A 17,200-nucleotide genomic window follows, 5' to 3' on the forward strand; every position below is an offset into this window, starting at 1 on the left:
TTGAATTCCACAAGACCCAATCGAAAAGCCTTCTATTTGTAAAAGCCGTCTCTTATTGGTCTACATGTCATTTAATCACGATTAAAATTTAGCAGGTTTTTATGCAACTGGACCCAAGTTATCTTGATCAATGTCATCTATATATTAGTGTTTTCGTTGTTTGACTTTTATTGTGACACGACGATATCGATCCCACAAGTGTGTGTAATGGATAAAGAAGAAGGTATAAGGACTTTTTAACATGCTCTTAAACATTGGAGAAATTGTAAATTAGAATTTACCGTGTCAACAGAATCATTTTAGTGCCATTTACAAAAATAGATAGATAGATATATTTATTGATAATTGTTACAAGGCTGTTGCCTATGGTAACATTTACAAAAATTGACAATAAAATTAAATCAAACTTAAGAGATAAATAATTATTTAACAGTTCTGCATCAGTATAATCAATTACAAATACAGTATCAAAGAAAATAATATAGTATATATTACCCCATCTACATTATACTAGATTACATTAGCAATACTAGAGGAAATAAAAGTTGTTATCTGCATCCATGTGGAATGAAACTTATCATGAAAGTATACCATGAAATATTAAACTTCATAATACAATACAATAGAGGGTAGATGGAATAGGTAAGGAATAAACTAAGAAAGTGGTCCTATTGCAAAACATTGTGATCAGACTTTTAATAAAAAAGAAGAGAAGTTATTAAGAAACTGTACATGAGATAGGAGCAATGAAATGAGAGCATGAATGCGCCAAACCCTGCCAATCACAATGAACTTATGCTAAGGTATAATTTATTAATGATGACAGAAAAATAAGTATTACTGAGTAGCCGAAAATGATTTATAGTGAAAATATTGTAAGCAAAGCATCAATGTGAACACAACATAGTTTGAAATTATTATTTTTTTATCGTGTCACACTATTCTATCGCAATTTATCGCAAGCAGTTGATCGTTTGTGCAGAACACTCAATATCGATAACTGCAACAATCAAGGTTCAAGACTGCCTTCTCCCATTCTTAATTTTTCTTTCCTATAGCTTTCAGGTCAAGCCCTTTCCAAGGTTTAAGGTACTCTGCATTTTTTCAATCTTATTCATCCCTTCTTTTTTCATTCATCAGCGATGTGAATCATTATCGTTGATACAGCCTTCTGCAATCTTTGAATGCCAAGTTGATTTTGCTTCATCAAACTTTGATAATCCAAGTAGCATGAAGCCCTTGGTGTGTGTACTTACATTTCATGTACATACTACTAATCAACATCTACTTAATTGGATCCCTTATTTTTTGGTAAAGTTTATTGATGATTTTTTCAAATACCTTTTATTTAGAACTATGATGTTGCAAAAATAATCAACGAGAAAGGTTGTATTCAAGCAGTTGAAGAATGGATGGAAGTCAATCTAATAATTATATCCGCTATAGCGTTAATCACATCGTTTTTACAAGTGAGTATTAACATTGTTACAATGAACTTTTTCTAATTATGTGTTATTCGGATTCAATTAATATTTTGTATATGAATCTTATTGAGTCAGCATAGTGTGCTACTACTTTTGACTTGAGGCTCGAGTCGTTGTCCGTTTGTGGTTTCGTTTGTATGTTCGACGATAACATTCGCCTTCATCAATCAACTTCAAATCTTCAACAAATTCTTCAAACCATTTCCAGATTGAGTTTGTTGGTCAATAAGATTGACTAACTCCATTATCATTTTAAAGACGAGAAAGGATGCTTAATGTCAGTATAAATAGAAATATTTGGTATGATACAGATCGATTCAATCACAAGAGGAAAGAATAATATGAGAATCATTTGGAATATTGTGAGATGATTCAAACGGGAGATTTTAATAGAATAGATGAAAGTATATCTTCGGCTTTTTTAACGAGTTCTCTAGCCCGGGAGCTCTTTGGTTGTTATTCTTGATAATGCAATAAATCTGGAATATTCATACTGCATATAGATAAATAAAATTTTATTGCCATGGAACAATCAAGTTATAAGCAACGTCAATAGTCAACGTCAATATAAATTATTTTTGTACCAAAGTTATTAGTAATTATTGAATCCTTTCCCTTGGAAATATCCATGTATATACATGTCGCTATATTTTTAAAAGTGCTAGCGAAATTGATGTAGTAGAGGAATATTTTTCTGCATATTGAATTTAAAATGTATTTATTGTAAAAAAACAATTCACAGTTAGTATGACTTTCATTGTGCTCCAATATTTCAACTAGCCCTAAAAAGGAAAGTGAGTACTTTTAATCGATCTAATATCACGATTCTGATCCAATTGTTTTATTTTTTCCAGATTCTCGGAATATGCTTTGCTCAAAATTTACGAGCTGACATATTTGCGCAAAAAGCGAAATGGCACTGACAAACAATGATGCCAGTGAATGTCTAGCACGGACACTTTTATGTGATTGGTAAACAAATTAATACGGTGATTCTAACTAAGTCAGAACGATGGTGTTGAAAATTGCGTTCAAAAACTTGTGTGTTTGAAAATTGTTCACAAATAGTGAAAAAATGTAAATTACATTCGCATACACTAATTTCAATTTAATGCTGCAAGTGGATACTCTAGGTATATTCCGTATAGTATATTCCAATCTAGTAGTTTACCTGAATATTCCCCTGTCAAGTGACGTTTTTATTCAGATGACTGTATATTTATGTGATAATTGGACGATTCTAGGATATCTAATCATTGAATGTGTTCAAAAAAATTTCTAAATGAATGTTAGGGTGTAACTTATTTTATAAAAATAACTTAGTATGCTACGGTAATAATGTAGGCAAGTGCTTTATATTAATTCCATGACATCTTTTGTGAGCCTTTTCCATACTATTTTTGTATATCGCTTATAAAAATTGTATACATTGATAAATAAATCACAATTCGTCGTATGCTAGAAATTTGTTTCTTTTTTCTAGAATGATTATAATGCTTTGATGAATGTAGTATAATTTTTCATTTTGTGATGTTAATGAAATGAGAATAATACTTTTTTGTAATTGAAGTTTTTCACTATTTAGGTATAGAATTGAACTTTAAAATTGAAGCATGTTGATATCATTGGTATATTATTCCGGGTTTCCAATGTTTTAGAACGGCACAATATTTTTTAAGCCAATCAAAGTATGAATTGAATATTTGTAAGCAACAAATTATTGAAAAATCAAGAATGTGGGCCGCATCACATAATATCTAGTGAATATGTAGGAGAAATATTAAATCGATCGAGATCTCGACTAGATAGTGACTGAATAGGGACTACTTCTAAGAACTGGTTTTACATTTTTACTGGGTTGAAACAATCCCAATTAAAAGATTTAAAGTATTAAAGATTTTTCTCCAACATTCAACCTAAAGGACCTCAAATTGATATTGACTATTTACGTTAAACTATCTAGAGCCGCTATATTGATTTCATATTCACTTTATATTATCATAGAGAAACAATAGCGTAAGTAGATATCCCATGGTATAGGGCGTTTATGTCGCAACTTCTATTGTTAACTGAAGACGATTACTGTCTATTATTATTGATTTTTACTATTTTGGCCGGGTGAGAGTGTGTGTATGAACGGCACAATATAAGAGACTATGAGCGTCACATAGCTTCATGGGAAAGAACTAAGTGGATAATCGGCTTGAGATAACAGTAAAAATTGCTTCATAAACGCCTTATACCATGGCGTTTCTACTGATGCTCTTGTTTCTGTATGATATTATGTAGATGTAATGGGACCCTTACTCTCGTATTACATCAGGCTTCCTGACTGGGTCCCTCCAGAGATCCACCAGTGATGGCCGTGATTAAATCATTCTGATACACAAGGATTGGTGGCTAGCTGGCCACCCACGTGAGACGCCTGTCGGTCGCCAAAACCTGGTGGCCATCCGCCACAATTTAGTGTCCCGGCTGGCGACTCTAGTGCAATGAGCACATTAAAGAACCGATGGACCGCGATTCGCTCGGACACTTGGTGTCTCACTGGTGGCCAAATGTAATAAGAGCCTTATAGATAATTGAGATGCCAAAATTTGTGTATTTGTACACGTTATAAAACAGCTATCCTTGGGCCTTATAATACGAGCCTTATAGATAATGTAGATGCGAAAATTTGTATATTTCAAAATTCAACAAGCTATAAAACAGCTATCCTTAGGCCCGTAATAATATACGTGGGACACCTCGTGTCCGAGAGTTTCACAGGGAATTAGTTATTATTGCGTCATACCGTAATAAGTCATTAGGCGACTAGGGTCACCAGCAGGGGCATTAGAGATTCTGTCGAGCGGCTGGTTTTTCTCAGGTCGCCATCCTGGCATCCAATCCTAGTGTCTCAATGATATCTCAGTTTACTTCACTAACTATGACACTTCTACCATTGATTGCTCACTGGTGATTGAGCCTGGTGGTCTAATGTAGCCTACAATGTATAACAGGTGTTCTGCAGATAAGAGTAATGTTATTGTTGTTGATTGTTGTCATTATTGTTTGATAGTGAGAGTGTAGGAATGTGCTGAAAGTGATGCCATTTTAAATACTGCACAATATAATATTCTAATACCGGTATTCATATTATAATTATTGCGGATAATGCCCACTGGAGCTTTTTGCTTAGGCTATGCATGGGTAATGGAAAGTGTGAAGGTGATTTGATGAGATGATTAAGTCCATGCCCTCCGGCAGGATTCGATGAGTTCAGACGTGTTCTAACAGTTCAGACAGTTCTAACAACTGGTTTTAGGCAGCCAGGACCAACTGCTACGACTTAACATGTTCACTCAAACATGGGTTTGGTCCGAGATGCTCAGATGAGTTTGAATCAAGTGCTTTGACCTATTATATTATGGTAATGAATTAAAAAAAAAAATGAAATTCGGGCGCATAAAATCAATATTTTAGTATTTATCTTAAATAATAAACTTTCTCTTGGAATTTGAGCTATTAATTGACCACATACTTAAAAAAACGCTCATTTACAAAAAATTGGGATTTATCACAATGTTTAAGGAATCCCGGGCTAGCCACAGTCTGCCAATCACACAGAAAAGAACATGCCTTCTCTGTGGTTTGAGGCAAACTTCTTTGTTTACAGAGAAGAATTGAAATATAATATGCAAGATAAATTTATAATAAAATAGTGGGCCTAGTTAATTCTGAAGATCTATTTGAAAATATTCTATTTACGTCTTCCTCTCCAAAGGAAAAGGCATTTTGAGAAATTCAATATTTAGAAGGCTGTGATATTTTATCAACTCATCTGTCAACAAGTTTCAAAATTCAAAGTTAGGTTATTGAGTTTAAAATTACTAATCTAAATAAAAGTATTTAAATTTTATTGTGCAATGGATCGAGGCGATTCTGATTCTCAAAAGTCTGATAAAATGTTTTCTCTAAAAAAATGGAATGCTGTTGCGATGTGGAGCTGGGATGTGGAGTGTGATACTTGTGCTATTTGCAGAGTCCAAGTTATGGGTAAGCAATAATAAATCTTCTAAAAACAATTAATACTGTATTAGCTATTGTATGTTATTAATAATTAAAATAATCTGTTTCACAATGATTTCTATTTATCCGGATTGAAGCATTGTTCTAAATATTATAGACGTAGCGTTTAGTTTGGTTTAACTTTCAGGTTATGTTACGGAGTACCTACCTATAATCATAACTTAGTTACTATTTACTTAGAACTATTTTCCTAGCTGGAGAAATAAATACAAATAAATATATTGCAAAAATGAAGGAAATGAATGAGGTACTTTTAAGCTTGGAAGAAAAAATGAATTTCGTTGAAGTGAAGCTAGGAGAAGTCGATGAGATTTTTGATAATCTGGAACAGAAACATAACCAAATGATTTATTTCCATACCTAATTTTTACGGTTCAAATTTTGTATTTGAATGCTAATATTTTATTGAAAGATAAATTGTTCAAGAGTTCTAGTAATAACTTGAGTACAGTATTACATAAAATGCAAATTTTACATCTGGGCCCAGTTGATGAGTCTGTACCGTACATAGGGAGTACTTAGAAATTGAAATGCGTAATTATTCTTGATAAATAATAGAATTCAGTCCGTTTGAAATGAATAGTTTAGTTTTTTGTTATTCGTCTCTTGACGTTATTGTCAGTAAGTAAAGCTAAATAGGCTAGTCATCTTAATACCACACGGCGGCTTGCTTATGGCAGGCTAGTTTCAGGTCTGGTATTTTGGTTTGTTCGTCTAACAAATTGTTGAGATATTTCCTGATATCAATGATGATACATTAACTGACGCAGTTACATTTATCATTATCCATTACATAGATTGTATATATTTGAGGTTTGTACACCGCAATATGCCTGCAAACCTTTGTTGGAAAATACTGAAACAAACGTTCAGGTTTTAAATATTTTATTAATATTTCTACCAATAGTTTGATGAAATTTGGTGGCTGGAATAACAATACATCATTAACAATAGGTGGATTTTTATTATTACAATAGTTGTAATCACTGGCTTAGCTCTACCAACTGATATCAATGAAGAAGTTCTTCATTTATAAAGCTAGATATTTTATGATAACTTTATAAGGTTGGTATTGGGCCTCCAGGGACTTGTCAGGAAAAACACAAACCACTAAAGTCATCTGGCAAAACTAAAGTTAACTCAAAGCAAAGCAACTCAAAATGGATCATATCAAAAGCAGGCATACCTGAAAAAACCATAGTGAAACAAAAGAATAAGAGCTCACCAAGCTGCTTTCCAGCATGAAAAACTCTCGTAGTGAGTACAAAGGCTCAATTAATAATTAACCTCTAAGGCTGGTCACTAACGGTTGAACATGCATGCACATACACAGTCGATTTACATTGTGTCATCACAGCGAAACGCTTTGAGCTAAATTTTTAAAGTTTTGTTTTTGTATCTCCGATTTTTGTTGTTAATTTTTTCTTCGCTGCTCTATTTGAAATTAAATTGATTTTCTATCATTATTATTTGACATTTTCTAGTGGCTTATTTATTGTTATTGGTTGTTTATTTTATGTTAGAAGCCTCTCTCTGATGACAGCTGTGATGACACAACAATGTAAGTGGACTTTGGAGCTCGCTCCTCGCCCCGTCTCAGGAAGTACTGGCACAGTATACATACAGTATGGAAACTCGGCTAGTACCCTGGCGCAAAAATTCGCCATCTTGTTAGGAAGCGCCGCATTGTAATAATATTAATGGGAGGTTCGGATCACTCTACTAATCCGGATCAATTGATCTCGTTCACTGCCGCGAGCCAATCAGAAGACCAGGATTGGAACTTCCCATGGTCACGTGACGTGTCTAGTATTTGTGCCATGTAAAAAGCATTGGTTGGATAGGCGTTTGATTGACAGTTTCCATTCTGTAGGTACCTATTCTGTGGTACTGGATCACCCAGCCGCGGGTGCTGGTTCTCATGGTGAAGAGAAAAACTGCCAACCAGGGGGGAGGAACCGTAGCACACATGATGACTGTGTGACTCCGTCCCTAGAAGTAGCCTGGATTATGGGTGAAGGCCCCAGACTATGGGAGGTTCATGCTTCGACCGAGTCACCTGGACTCACCTTCTCTGGGAGTTGCTGGGCTCAGTGAAGACTATCTGAAGAAGTTCCGGGCTAAACCAGTAAGATATCAGTCTGGAAGTAGCAGCCGTGTGAAATTACCGCGTGCTTTTCAGCGCTAGGTTCATTCAGACTGTGGGAGTGTGAGTAGCGCCTCCGTCTCTGGAGGTAGCATCATAGAATGTCGAAAATCCCTCTCACTAGTTCTTCTTTTCGAAACGCTTGCTCGCGCCTGTGTGGAGGACGAGCAAGCGCCCCCCTTGGAGACGTATATAATTGGGAGCCACGAGTATTTTTTGGCCTGTAGACGATTTATATGATATGTCCGGGCCTCGACCAGGCCCACGTACCGCCGGAACTGCGCAGTGCCCGACCGTGGGGGACAGTCATTTGGGGTGGTTACACTGCAATGCAGGCTAAACTCCTCTGTAATACTCGCCTACCGACTTCACACTGCCGATGGATAGCATAGAGTGTCACACCTCACGAGATATGCAATAACAGGTGCCCACTTGGAGATGTCATGCTAACGTGTGGTGTCGCGGCCGAAACCCTGTATGTTGGATTCCCAATTGTGTATTGAGAGATCCTAAAAAGGTGTATTGCAGTACATGGTTAACCATCCATTTGTAAGTTATCTTTTGCTATTATGTTGGACAGTTTAGGTGTTGAAAGGAACGAAAGGTTTTTACCTTACCTTGAAAAATATGGATGTTCAGTATTTACAACTTTTTGCTGTTTTTCAATTTTTATTGATAAGTCCGCTTGGTACACCAACTTGGTTGGACCAACCGAAATCTTTGATCCAGTTCAATAAATTGTAGGCTTAGTAAATTGGATAATGTTTAGGTGGAAGATCAGGAAATGTGTGGGATAACATTGATAAAAACATTTTCAAAAAATAATCCTATCATTTTTATTCGAATATTTAATCAAGCTTATAAAATCCCTTAATGAGATATATTCTGTCCTTTCAACTATGTAGTACGCTTTTATAAAAGAATACATTCTACAATCATATAAAAATATAACTCATCACATTAATATAAAATTACATAAAATGGTTCTATTCCTATGAATATCACAAAAATATCATTCACTTTAAATCTCATTATAAAAAATATATTGTGTTATACCACATTGCTGATAGTTTTGTCTTTTATTGATTAAAATTATTTACTACTTTGAACTTGGTTCCAGCTATTGGTCTGAACCTGATGAATGAAGATAACAGAGTTTTTCTAAATGTCTTTTTCTGTATGTTGTTGATCTTTTATGACTTGATCAATGACTTGATACAATATTTTTGTTACACAATATATTTACACTTTCTTTATAAAATAATCATTAAACATTTTGAGAAAATCACACAGATAACCTATTTTTACAAAGAATAATGTCGTGGCACAATCTCATCAAATAGAAACTAATCACAACAATTTATTCAATTTTCAGTTACGGGTGAATAAGATTTGAATGATACAACCAAATTACTATTACGCTTATATCTAGTATCCAGTTTAAAGTTCCCTTTATTTAAAAAATCAAACATGAAATTTATCGCATATGTTGAATAATAATTTACGAATGCAGATTGCACATGCCATTGGTTTGCGTTTTTGAATGTTATTTTATCGAATAATTACTGGACAGGTACACTTTGGAATGTTGAATTCAACGCGCTAGCATAGTCGATCTCTTATTTCTTGAAAGGACATCTACTTCCTCCTAACTTACATGTTTCTAAAGTAAAAGTTATAAATTAATTTGCGAATAAAATAATTAAACTACATAAGAGTATCTTCGTTTAAGGCTCTTCTAAGTCAAGCATTTTTAAATAATATATATAATATAGTGGGTCCCAATATGGGCCATATAACAACATGACAAGTGTCATAGTAACATTAAGTAACTTAATCTCTCCAATAAATATAAAATTATGGTGTGTTGAAGGGGTTCAGTTACACCTGGCAACAGTGTTTGTCAAATTTGGTAGTTAGGTATGGTATTTGACAAAAATATAAAAATAAATAAGGTGTTTTTTAAAAGTTGGTCGTGTACACTACAAGAATCTGGCACAGTCTATTTGTTGTGTGTATTTGTAAAATTTGTACTTGTACACTGCAACAAAGTGGCACAGTCTATTTTTTGTGTGCATTTGTAAAAGTTGTGTCTGTACACTGCAAGAATCTAGCACAGTCTATTTGTTGTGTTTATATGTAAAATTTGTACATGTACACTGCAACAAAGTGGCAAAGTCTATTTTTTGATCGGCGTTAAGCCACATTCGAGTGTAGATGATGATCAAGAGTGTAGATTCCATGGCTGATGAAGAGGTTTCTAAATGGAGCTTGGAAGCGGTTTGAGGTTAGCAATGGAGCTCATTCTGCGCACTGTCCGAACGGGCACCTTGTCCTTGCCACTTCCGGTCAGGTTCCTCTCGATGTCCTCGAGGCTCTTGCCCTGAGTCTCTGGCACAAGCAGGATCACGAACACCAGTCCGAACAGGCAGATCACACCGAACATCCAAAAAGCCCCATGCTGTCCCAAAATCGCCTTCAAGTCGGAGAATGACTTGGTCACTAGGAATGTGCACGACCAGTTGAATCCTGTTGCTAGTGCGGCGGCTGTTCCACGGATTTTTGCTGAAATCAGAAAAATAAATTTAGTTTAGATTTTTGAATAGAAATGCATTTTAGTTTACTTAATCCCACAGTATAGTTTGTAGAATATTATTGACGATATTTATTTTCAAACTGAACTGAAATGGAGAGTTTAATTTCTATCTAATGATATTATATAAAAAATAGAGAGTTGACTTTGTATATTTCATGTTCTGTATAAATTATCGTAGAGCAAGATTTGAGAACGCTTGGAGTTCGAAACTGGAAAAGGCAGGCAGTCGATCGGGAGAAATGGAGAGGCTTTGTGAGGGAGGCCAAGGGTTGTAGCGACATGTAGAGCTGAGGAGTAATTAGGTCTATAAATAATTGAACTGGACTACTTGAACCGGTCAAGATAATATTGTCGTCTCTATCTTGGTTCTTTCAACTTCCAAATTTAACTTGAAGAATTACAAAATAATTTTCTGGTACATATTCCAGCTTTCAATATATTTTGTTTCTCATCAGAATGTATATTTTAGTACACATTAAAACCATGCTAGAGTCCAATCCTGACAATAATATGGGCAATATTATTGTGTACAAGTTTCAACTGTATCCTGAATAAATAATTATATCAATTGCAGTCCCAGTTCAAGACGTCATAAGGTTCTTAACAATGTTTCAATGGATTAGTTGTTCTTTTTCTCGGGCTGCTTTCATCAATACTTTAAAACATTATCAGTCATTAAATGGGTAAGAAACTATGTACAATCATTATTCTTTTTAACAAAGCTTGAATTGCTGATCAATGCTGCGTACATCAGTTCAAATGTACACTTTGTCAATCAGATATATCAATTGAAAAATCGTTCATTTGAATCATGTCAAATTTTTGGAATTTCTGTTGAAATATCAAGATTTTTTTTCTATTTGAAAAATGATTATGGGTGTTGAAGACTCACCTGGAAGTATCTCTCCCAGCATCAGCCAGGGAATAGGTCCGAAACCGATCGAGAATCCAATGACAAATACGACAAAACTGCCAAGAGGCACCCATCCGTATTCAGTGGTGTCGATTTGCATGACGTTCTTGACGTAGAAGAATGTGCCGAGGATGAGCAGAGTGATGGTCATGAGTGTGCTGGAGACATAGAGCAGAATCTTGCGGCCCAGTCTGTCGATCAGCATGGTCGCCACGAAGGTTGAGCCCATGTTCACGATTCCCACGATTATCGTGCTCAGGTTCTCGTCGATTGTGCTGCCAGCGTCCTGTTAACAAAATAAACACACTTCTTTAGTTTTGTGCGTTTAAAATATGACAAAATAGATTGTGTAGTTAGGCTTGAAATAGAATAGACTTGAAGTTTTTAAAGAAGAAATTTTTAAAGGAGAGAGGTTTTTGAAGTAGAAAGATGTAATTTCTCCTTTTAAACATGAGTAATGCTTTTTCAAACTTGGAGGATTACGCAATGTATATAAAATATTTGCAAAACCAATACATTAAAAAATATGAGATACACTCACTACACAATAAATGGTACAAAACAAATAAGAAATTCCTAAATATTTGGAATGAAATCAGCTCCTAAATTTGATTGTTTAAAGTGTTGATTGTGAAAAAGCCTATTTTTGCTGAGGATGATGAAGCCCTACATGAGCTCTAGGTTTGTGCTTGGATTATGAAACGGATGATGATGATGAGAGATGAGTGGCTCGAGGTGGGTTCTCAACCAATGAAAAGAGATTTTTATACTCATGAATGGAATTTAGTGGAGTTTGGCTCTTAAACCCTTACAACGGGAGTAGCAAACGCATGTAAGAATTTGGAGGGCATTGGAGACTTTAAGGAATGTAGTTCCATATCACAGAATATTTTTAAAAATATTTGAATTATTGTATGGTTATCATGAGATTTTGCTAAGTTATTCCTATAAAACTCAAATTAAAATTGAAGAATATAAGAGGGTCATGAAGCATTATTTCTTGTTACAGTACTGCCAAATGAAAAAATCATGGTATAATGATTGATGATTATTGATGTCAGTTCTTGAACTGATATTATGATATCTGTAGAAATTTTATAAAAAGTGAATGATGTAAGAAATTTCTCGTTTCTAATCATTTTATGATTAAGTTGTTTTGTCATTGTTGTTAAATAAATAAATAAATTCTTATCCATTAATGAAGTTAAATGCCTCAATGTGAGTTATAGGATTATGAATGTTGACAGGCTAGTTGTTTTTCTTTCTTGAATCGACCCAATATTTGACACTAACCTTGAAAATGCTGACTGTATAGAAAATGACGGCGTTGATGCCGCTGAGCTGCTGGAAAAACATGAGTCCGATGGAGATGATTAATGGCCGACTGTATTTGGCCGAGAAAAGCTCTTTGAACGCCGACTCGTTTTCGCACTTTTCAGCGTCCTTGTTCGACTTCTCGATCTCGGAAAACTCGTAGCTGACGTCTGTGTTGTTGCCTCTCAGCCACTGCAGCGCCTTCCTTGCTCGCTGTTGTTTGCCTGTAACAATGGTGTCGTGCTGTTAGACAATACTTACAATGCAATCAATGCTCTTATAGTCATTATTCTTCAAAAATATCCTAGATTTAGTATTTCGATGAAAACTGGTGTTTTTTTTTTTACAAAAGTACTCACTTTTTCTATGTTTTTTGTGTTACTAAATCTGAATATTTATTAACAATATTAGAATCTTAGAATCTATCCACCTCAATCTCCTAAAATTAGTATTAAAAATTACTAAATAAATAGAAAAGTATTTAAGTATTAGACTGACTGAGTATTGAATGGAAATAGTTTTAATTAGAAATAGAAATACTGTACTTTCCTTACAGATGTAGTAGGTAGGGCAAGGAAAGTAATAAATGAGACCTTTTTCTATATTGTGACCTTTTTCTATTATTTTAGTCTTGAGATGTGACCTGGTTTCCATAATCTTATTTATTCTGTTTGAATAAGCTCTTTTTCTTTCTATTGACATGTTTGCTGTACCTAGTTGTTCGAACTCACTGCCGGCGCACAAGTTTTCTTTGCCGGTAGTGCCATTTTGTAAGTTAGAGTATTTATTTTATCAATCTGTATTATTTTATGGCAAATAAATGAATTTGAATTTGAGTCTTCAGTAATATTTAAATATTTATTCATTTGATAGAGCAAACAATACATCAGTTAGAAAAGAAAAAACAGGCAATTGCCCAAAGCTTCTTATATTTCTTAATTTTCTCAACTCGTCCAAGGCTATGTCCATTAATTTCTACATCAAATTATTAATTTTGGAATTACAAATCAAAATAAAGCAAACAATTTCAAAGTTAGTCAATAAAATTTTTGTAAAACAGAAAACAAACTTCAAATTCAAAGAATAAAATAATAAAAACATAAATTTTAAGCACAAAAATATCGCGTTCACCATAGCTATTGAATAATTTAGTATTCTGATATAATAGCTGAATATTTCAATTTCTGAATGATTTTAAATTGGATGAAAAGCTCACCTTTTTCGACGAACCAGCGTGGGGTCTCGGGAATCAGGAACATGCATAGTAGGAAAGGAACTGGTATAGCTGCTCCTAGCATAGCCAGCAATGACCAGTCCAAGTATTTTCCGGCGATGAAACATATTAGGATTCCTGTCGAATAATAATTGTTACGATAAATATGCTGTTGAAAGATGGAAATCATTGATCAAACTAAACCTGACATGATCATGTAGCTTCGTCTAACAACTATTGACTCATTGTAATTTGATTAGCTTTATTTATGTATTTTTGTATCCAAATAAATAAACCAGACATGATGATGTAGTATTGCACAACAACTATTGACTCATTGCGAATTATAGAATGCAATTCGATCAGATAGCTTCGTTTATCTGATTAAAAGAAACTGGACCACAGGCGTTTCAAGTCGATCATGTATGCTGATGATTGTGTTGATAAATTTTGAACATAATGAAAATAAATAGGTATGTCATGATGTAAATGAATAGCAGCTCCACCCTACCACATTGAGAAATATTTGTTCTGCAACATTTAATTTTTTCAGTCGTCTTGTTTGAAGGTTGCTTGGAACCCATATTCTAGATGTGAATGAATTGTATATTTTGTTAAACTCACTCACTCACTGTTCCCTCATTTGGTCAACTCTATTATTTTTGAATTTATTATATTTTTTATAACTTCATTATCATTTTATCAACTATTTTTTGATGATATAAATGACGCATTTAATGATAAAATCTCTTATTTTATATACACTTGAAAATGGGTCTAGAAGAGTTGAAACCAGTAGTTTTGCAATAAAGTAAATTGTACTTGATAAGTTTTCATTGTGTTTTAAACTCTCATAGATACCCATCATCTATCACCAACAATTTATCCAATGTTGAACAAGCAAAACAATATTATACAATAACGTAGATATATATGGTTGAACTATGTTACATTCAACGCTTAATTCTTGAATTGTATGTTTTTTCATACACATTTTTAAATAATTTTAATCCTTTCTCTGTTAAGCCTGTTTGATAATATGTAATCTCCATTATTCTTAAACATTGTATTCCAGTTTTTATTCTCAACATTTGGCTACTCGCTTTAATTAATGCTATGAATTCCACTGTATAGCAATTATTGCATTTTTACCTGAATTTCCGAAAGTAGTAGGCAATAGTCCGAGAGTACCTCGCACCTCCGGTTGCACTGTCTCGCCCAGGTATACAGGCAGAGCCAATGAGGCAATTCCCACACAGAAGCCCGATATGGATCGGCCGGCTAGAATTGTTGCTACGTTGGTTGCGCTAGCTATTAGCAGAAAAGCTGAAAAAACATAAAAATAGTTCAATATTAATTTTTAGGCTGATGAAGCTCCTCCTCAGGAGTGAAATGCATTCCTCAAAAACTAGGCCTAATTGTTTTTCAAATATTTTCAAACGTAACACAGTGTCTAAAACTACAACAAAGTTATTATTTTTCATTGTTTCAATTTATTCTTCTAAGGCTAGTGCTAGACAAAACGAGCAACTGCTTGTTCTGATCAAAGATGAAGAAAATCTCATCAAAAATTGTATTTTATGGATATACCTAGTTCAGATCAAATATTGTGAAAAATTTGGATACACCCAGTTCAACAGAATGATGTGAAGCCATGAGAGATGTTAATGAAATCATATAATTTTGGAGTCATATCTTCTCACGCTTTCCATAAGTTTGATTGTCTCTTTATGTTTCATCCTTCAAGATTCTTATTCTAGCTCTATGTTTATTTGGTCTAAACCCAACCTTAGAATACAGCATTAATCTTGAATCATTAATCACATAAATTCCCTTTAATAGAATATAAATGCCATAATGAAATCTATACAAATAGAATTGAAAATATTGTGTGGTATTTTTGTATAGCATTGATATTGAATCATTAATTATGAATTGATTTCCTATCATGGATTATGAATGCCATAGAGGAAATTATCGAAATGGAATTAATAAATAATGTTTGGTATTGTATACTTACATAGAATAAATGGAATTGCGGTTGATAGAATGGTAGTCCGCCTTCCAATAGTCTCAATCAGTGGGCCTCCGGCTATGCCTCCAAAAAGTGCACAAAGCGGCATCAGACTTCCAATCCATGATTCCTGCAGACATCAATTAATCATTCATATTTTATATAAATCGCTCAAGTAATCATTTATTTCTCATAATGTAAATCATATTCAATTGATTTCGTAGAAACTGTCCAAAAATTGTATCTATCTTACTATCTGAGAATCAATCGTGTACAATGGGTGAAGATAATAAACGCCTCCTTATAAATAAGGACTTCGCTTATCATAAATATTAACACATCCTAAACAAGAAAATGCAGCGATAAATCAAGATTTATCTTTAGTGATAAGAAATCAATAAATAATAGTTGTTGGGACAATATTATTTAGCCTGTGAAAGGGTGTATCGAATCGTGCCTGGGAAAACGGCAGTTATGACTGAATAAAGTCATAACTTTGACTTGCTATCAACACCACAGTTTAAATCACACACTCACTCACACCTTATTTAGGTAAGTTTTAGTGTGTACGATAGTGTTGGCATTGAGACTAGTTTGGTAGGCCTTTCTGTGTCAATATCAAGAATGTTTTTCCTTCCAGCAATTGTCTGGAGAGCCTCTTTTCATAGCTCGAAAATTCAATAGCCCGCTTTTCAATAGCAGAACCCTTGACCCTTCAACGATAATAGCTCCAGTCATCATTATTTGAGAAACCTTATTTAACATTTCAAGTCTCTTCAATCACTTATTTTAACCTCATTGGAAAGTCAGACGATTAATAATAGGTGGATTGTTGTGCTCCGTCGTAAATAATGTCTGTACAAGCAATGAGCACACATGATGATATGAAAATATAGATATGTTTGGGCCGATCATAAATAAAATCGACATCGATGAATCAAATAGAGGGCGTAAGTCGTGACAAGGTCTGTATGCTCCGACCAGGTGTGAACAGCCAACTATTCACTTATTTTATCAGCTCAGAACAGTTGCAACTATTCGTATTGTCCTTATGTAAATTAGTCAGTTGCCTTCTTTAAATATAATTGAATCGGCACGGCTTTGTCACCGCTCCGATTTTCGGCTAATAAATCGGCTGGCAAAGTGGAGTAGAAGCGACATGTTTATCGGCTCACCATATGGAGAGCACTAACGTATTCGTTGAAACATTAGCCGCTGACATAATCGGCCAGTCATTTTTTGGAACTAGATAATATTATGTTAATTGATATTGTTGTCATTGACAAAAGGTGGTCCTCCGATTTATGTGTGGTTGCGACAATTTCTTTCGAATATGATTTGTTTGGGGATAATGCTGTTAGGATTTGGTTTGTGGTATTGGGACCTGATCCACCTTTTTAGACGAGTTTGTGAATATTCTCGCGAATAATGCTATTAGGACCTAGTCTA

At 34.3% G+C, this 17,200-nt stretch overlaps 3 protein-coding genes across 9 annotated transcripts in view; 2 read left to right on the top strand and 1 right to left on the bottom strand.

Annotated features, from left to right (window-relative positions):
* LOC111043369 (tetraspanin-5) overlaps positions 1–2,945 on the top strand; it is a 33,817-nt gene extending 30,872 nt beyond the window's left edge. For 2 of the 3 annotated variants that reach the window (XM_022328299.2, XM_022328298.2), the window contains 2 exons: positions 1,353–1,469; positions 2,339–2,945. In XM_022328299.2, coding sequence (XP_022183991.2) covers positions 1,353–1,469; positions 2,339–2,407 — 186 coding nt within the window. In that variant the 3' untranslated portion in view covers positions 2,408–2,945. The remainder of the gene's footprint in view (positions 1–1,352; positions 1,470–2,338) is intronic. The other variant, XM_022328297.2, reaches the window with a different exon arrangement.
* A 2,322-nt stretch (positions 2,946–5,267) lies between these two features.
* The window catches only part of LOC111043368 (RING-box protein 2), a 79,801-nt gene continuing 67,868 nt past the window's right edge, over positions 5,268–17,200 (top strand). For 2 of the 3 annotated variants that reach the window (XM_039430347.1, XM_039430351.1), the window contains exon 1: positions 5,299–5,522. In XM_039430347.1, coding sequence (XP_039286281.1) covers positions 5,393–5,522 — 130 coding nt within the window. In that variant the 5' untranslated portion in view covers positions 5,299–5,392. Of the gene's footprint in view, positions 5,523–17,200 lie in introns of all 3 variants that reach the window. The other variant, XM_022328295.2, reaches the window with a different exon arrangement.
* Positions 8,513–17,200, bottom strand: part of LOC111043366 (facilitated trehalose transporter Tret1-2 homolog) — a 45,254-nt gene continuing 36,566 nt past the window's right edge. For all 3 annotated transcript variants that reach the window (XM_022328292.2, XM_022328293.2, XM_022328294.2), the window contains exons 4-9: positions 15,758–15,881; positions 14,890–15,063; positions 13,741–13,875; positions 12,504–12,748; positions 11,190–11,496; positions 8,513–10,266 (exon numbers count right to left, since the gene is read on the bottom strand). In XM_022328292.2, coding sequence (XP_022183984.2) covers positions 9,962–10,266; positions 11,190–11,496; positions 12,504–12,748; positions 13,741–13,875; positions 14,890–15,063; positions 15,758–15,881 — 1,290 coding nt within the window. In that variant the 3' untranslated portion in view covers positions 8,513–9,961. The remainder of the gene's footprint in view (positions 10,267–11,189; positions 11,497–12,503; positions 12,749–13,740; positions 13,876–14,889; positions 15,064–15,757; positions 15,882–17,200) is intronic.

This window comes from Nilaparvata lugens, chromosome 1 (assembly GCF_014356525.2).
Source record: "Nilaparvata lugens isolate BPH chromosome 1, ASM1435652v1, whole genome shotgun sequence".
In the NCBI taxonomy this organism is placed as follows: domain Eukaryota; kingdom Metazoa; phylum Arthropoda; class Insecta; order Hemiptera; family Delphacidae; genus Nilaparvata; species Nilaparvata lugens.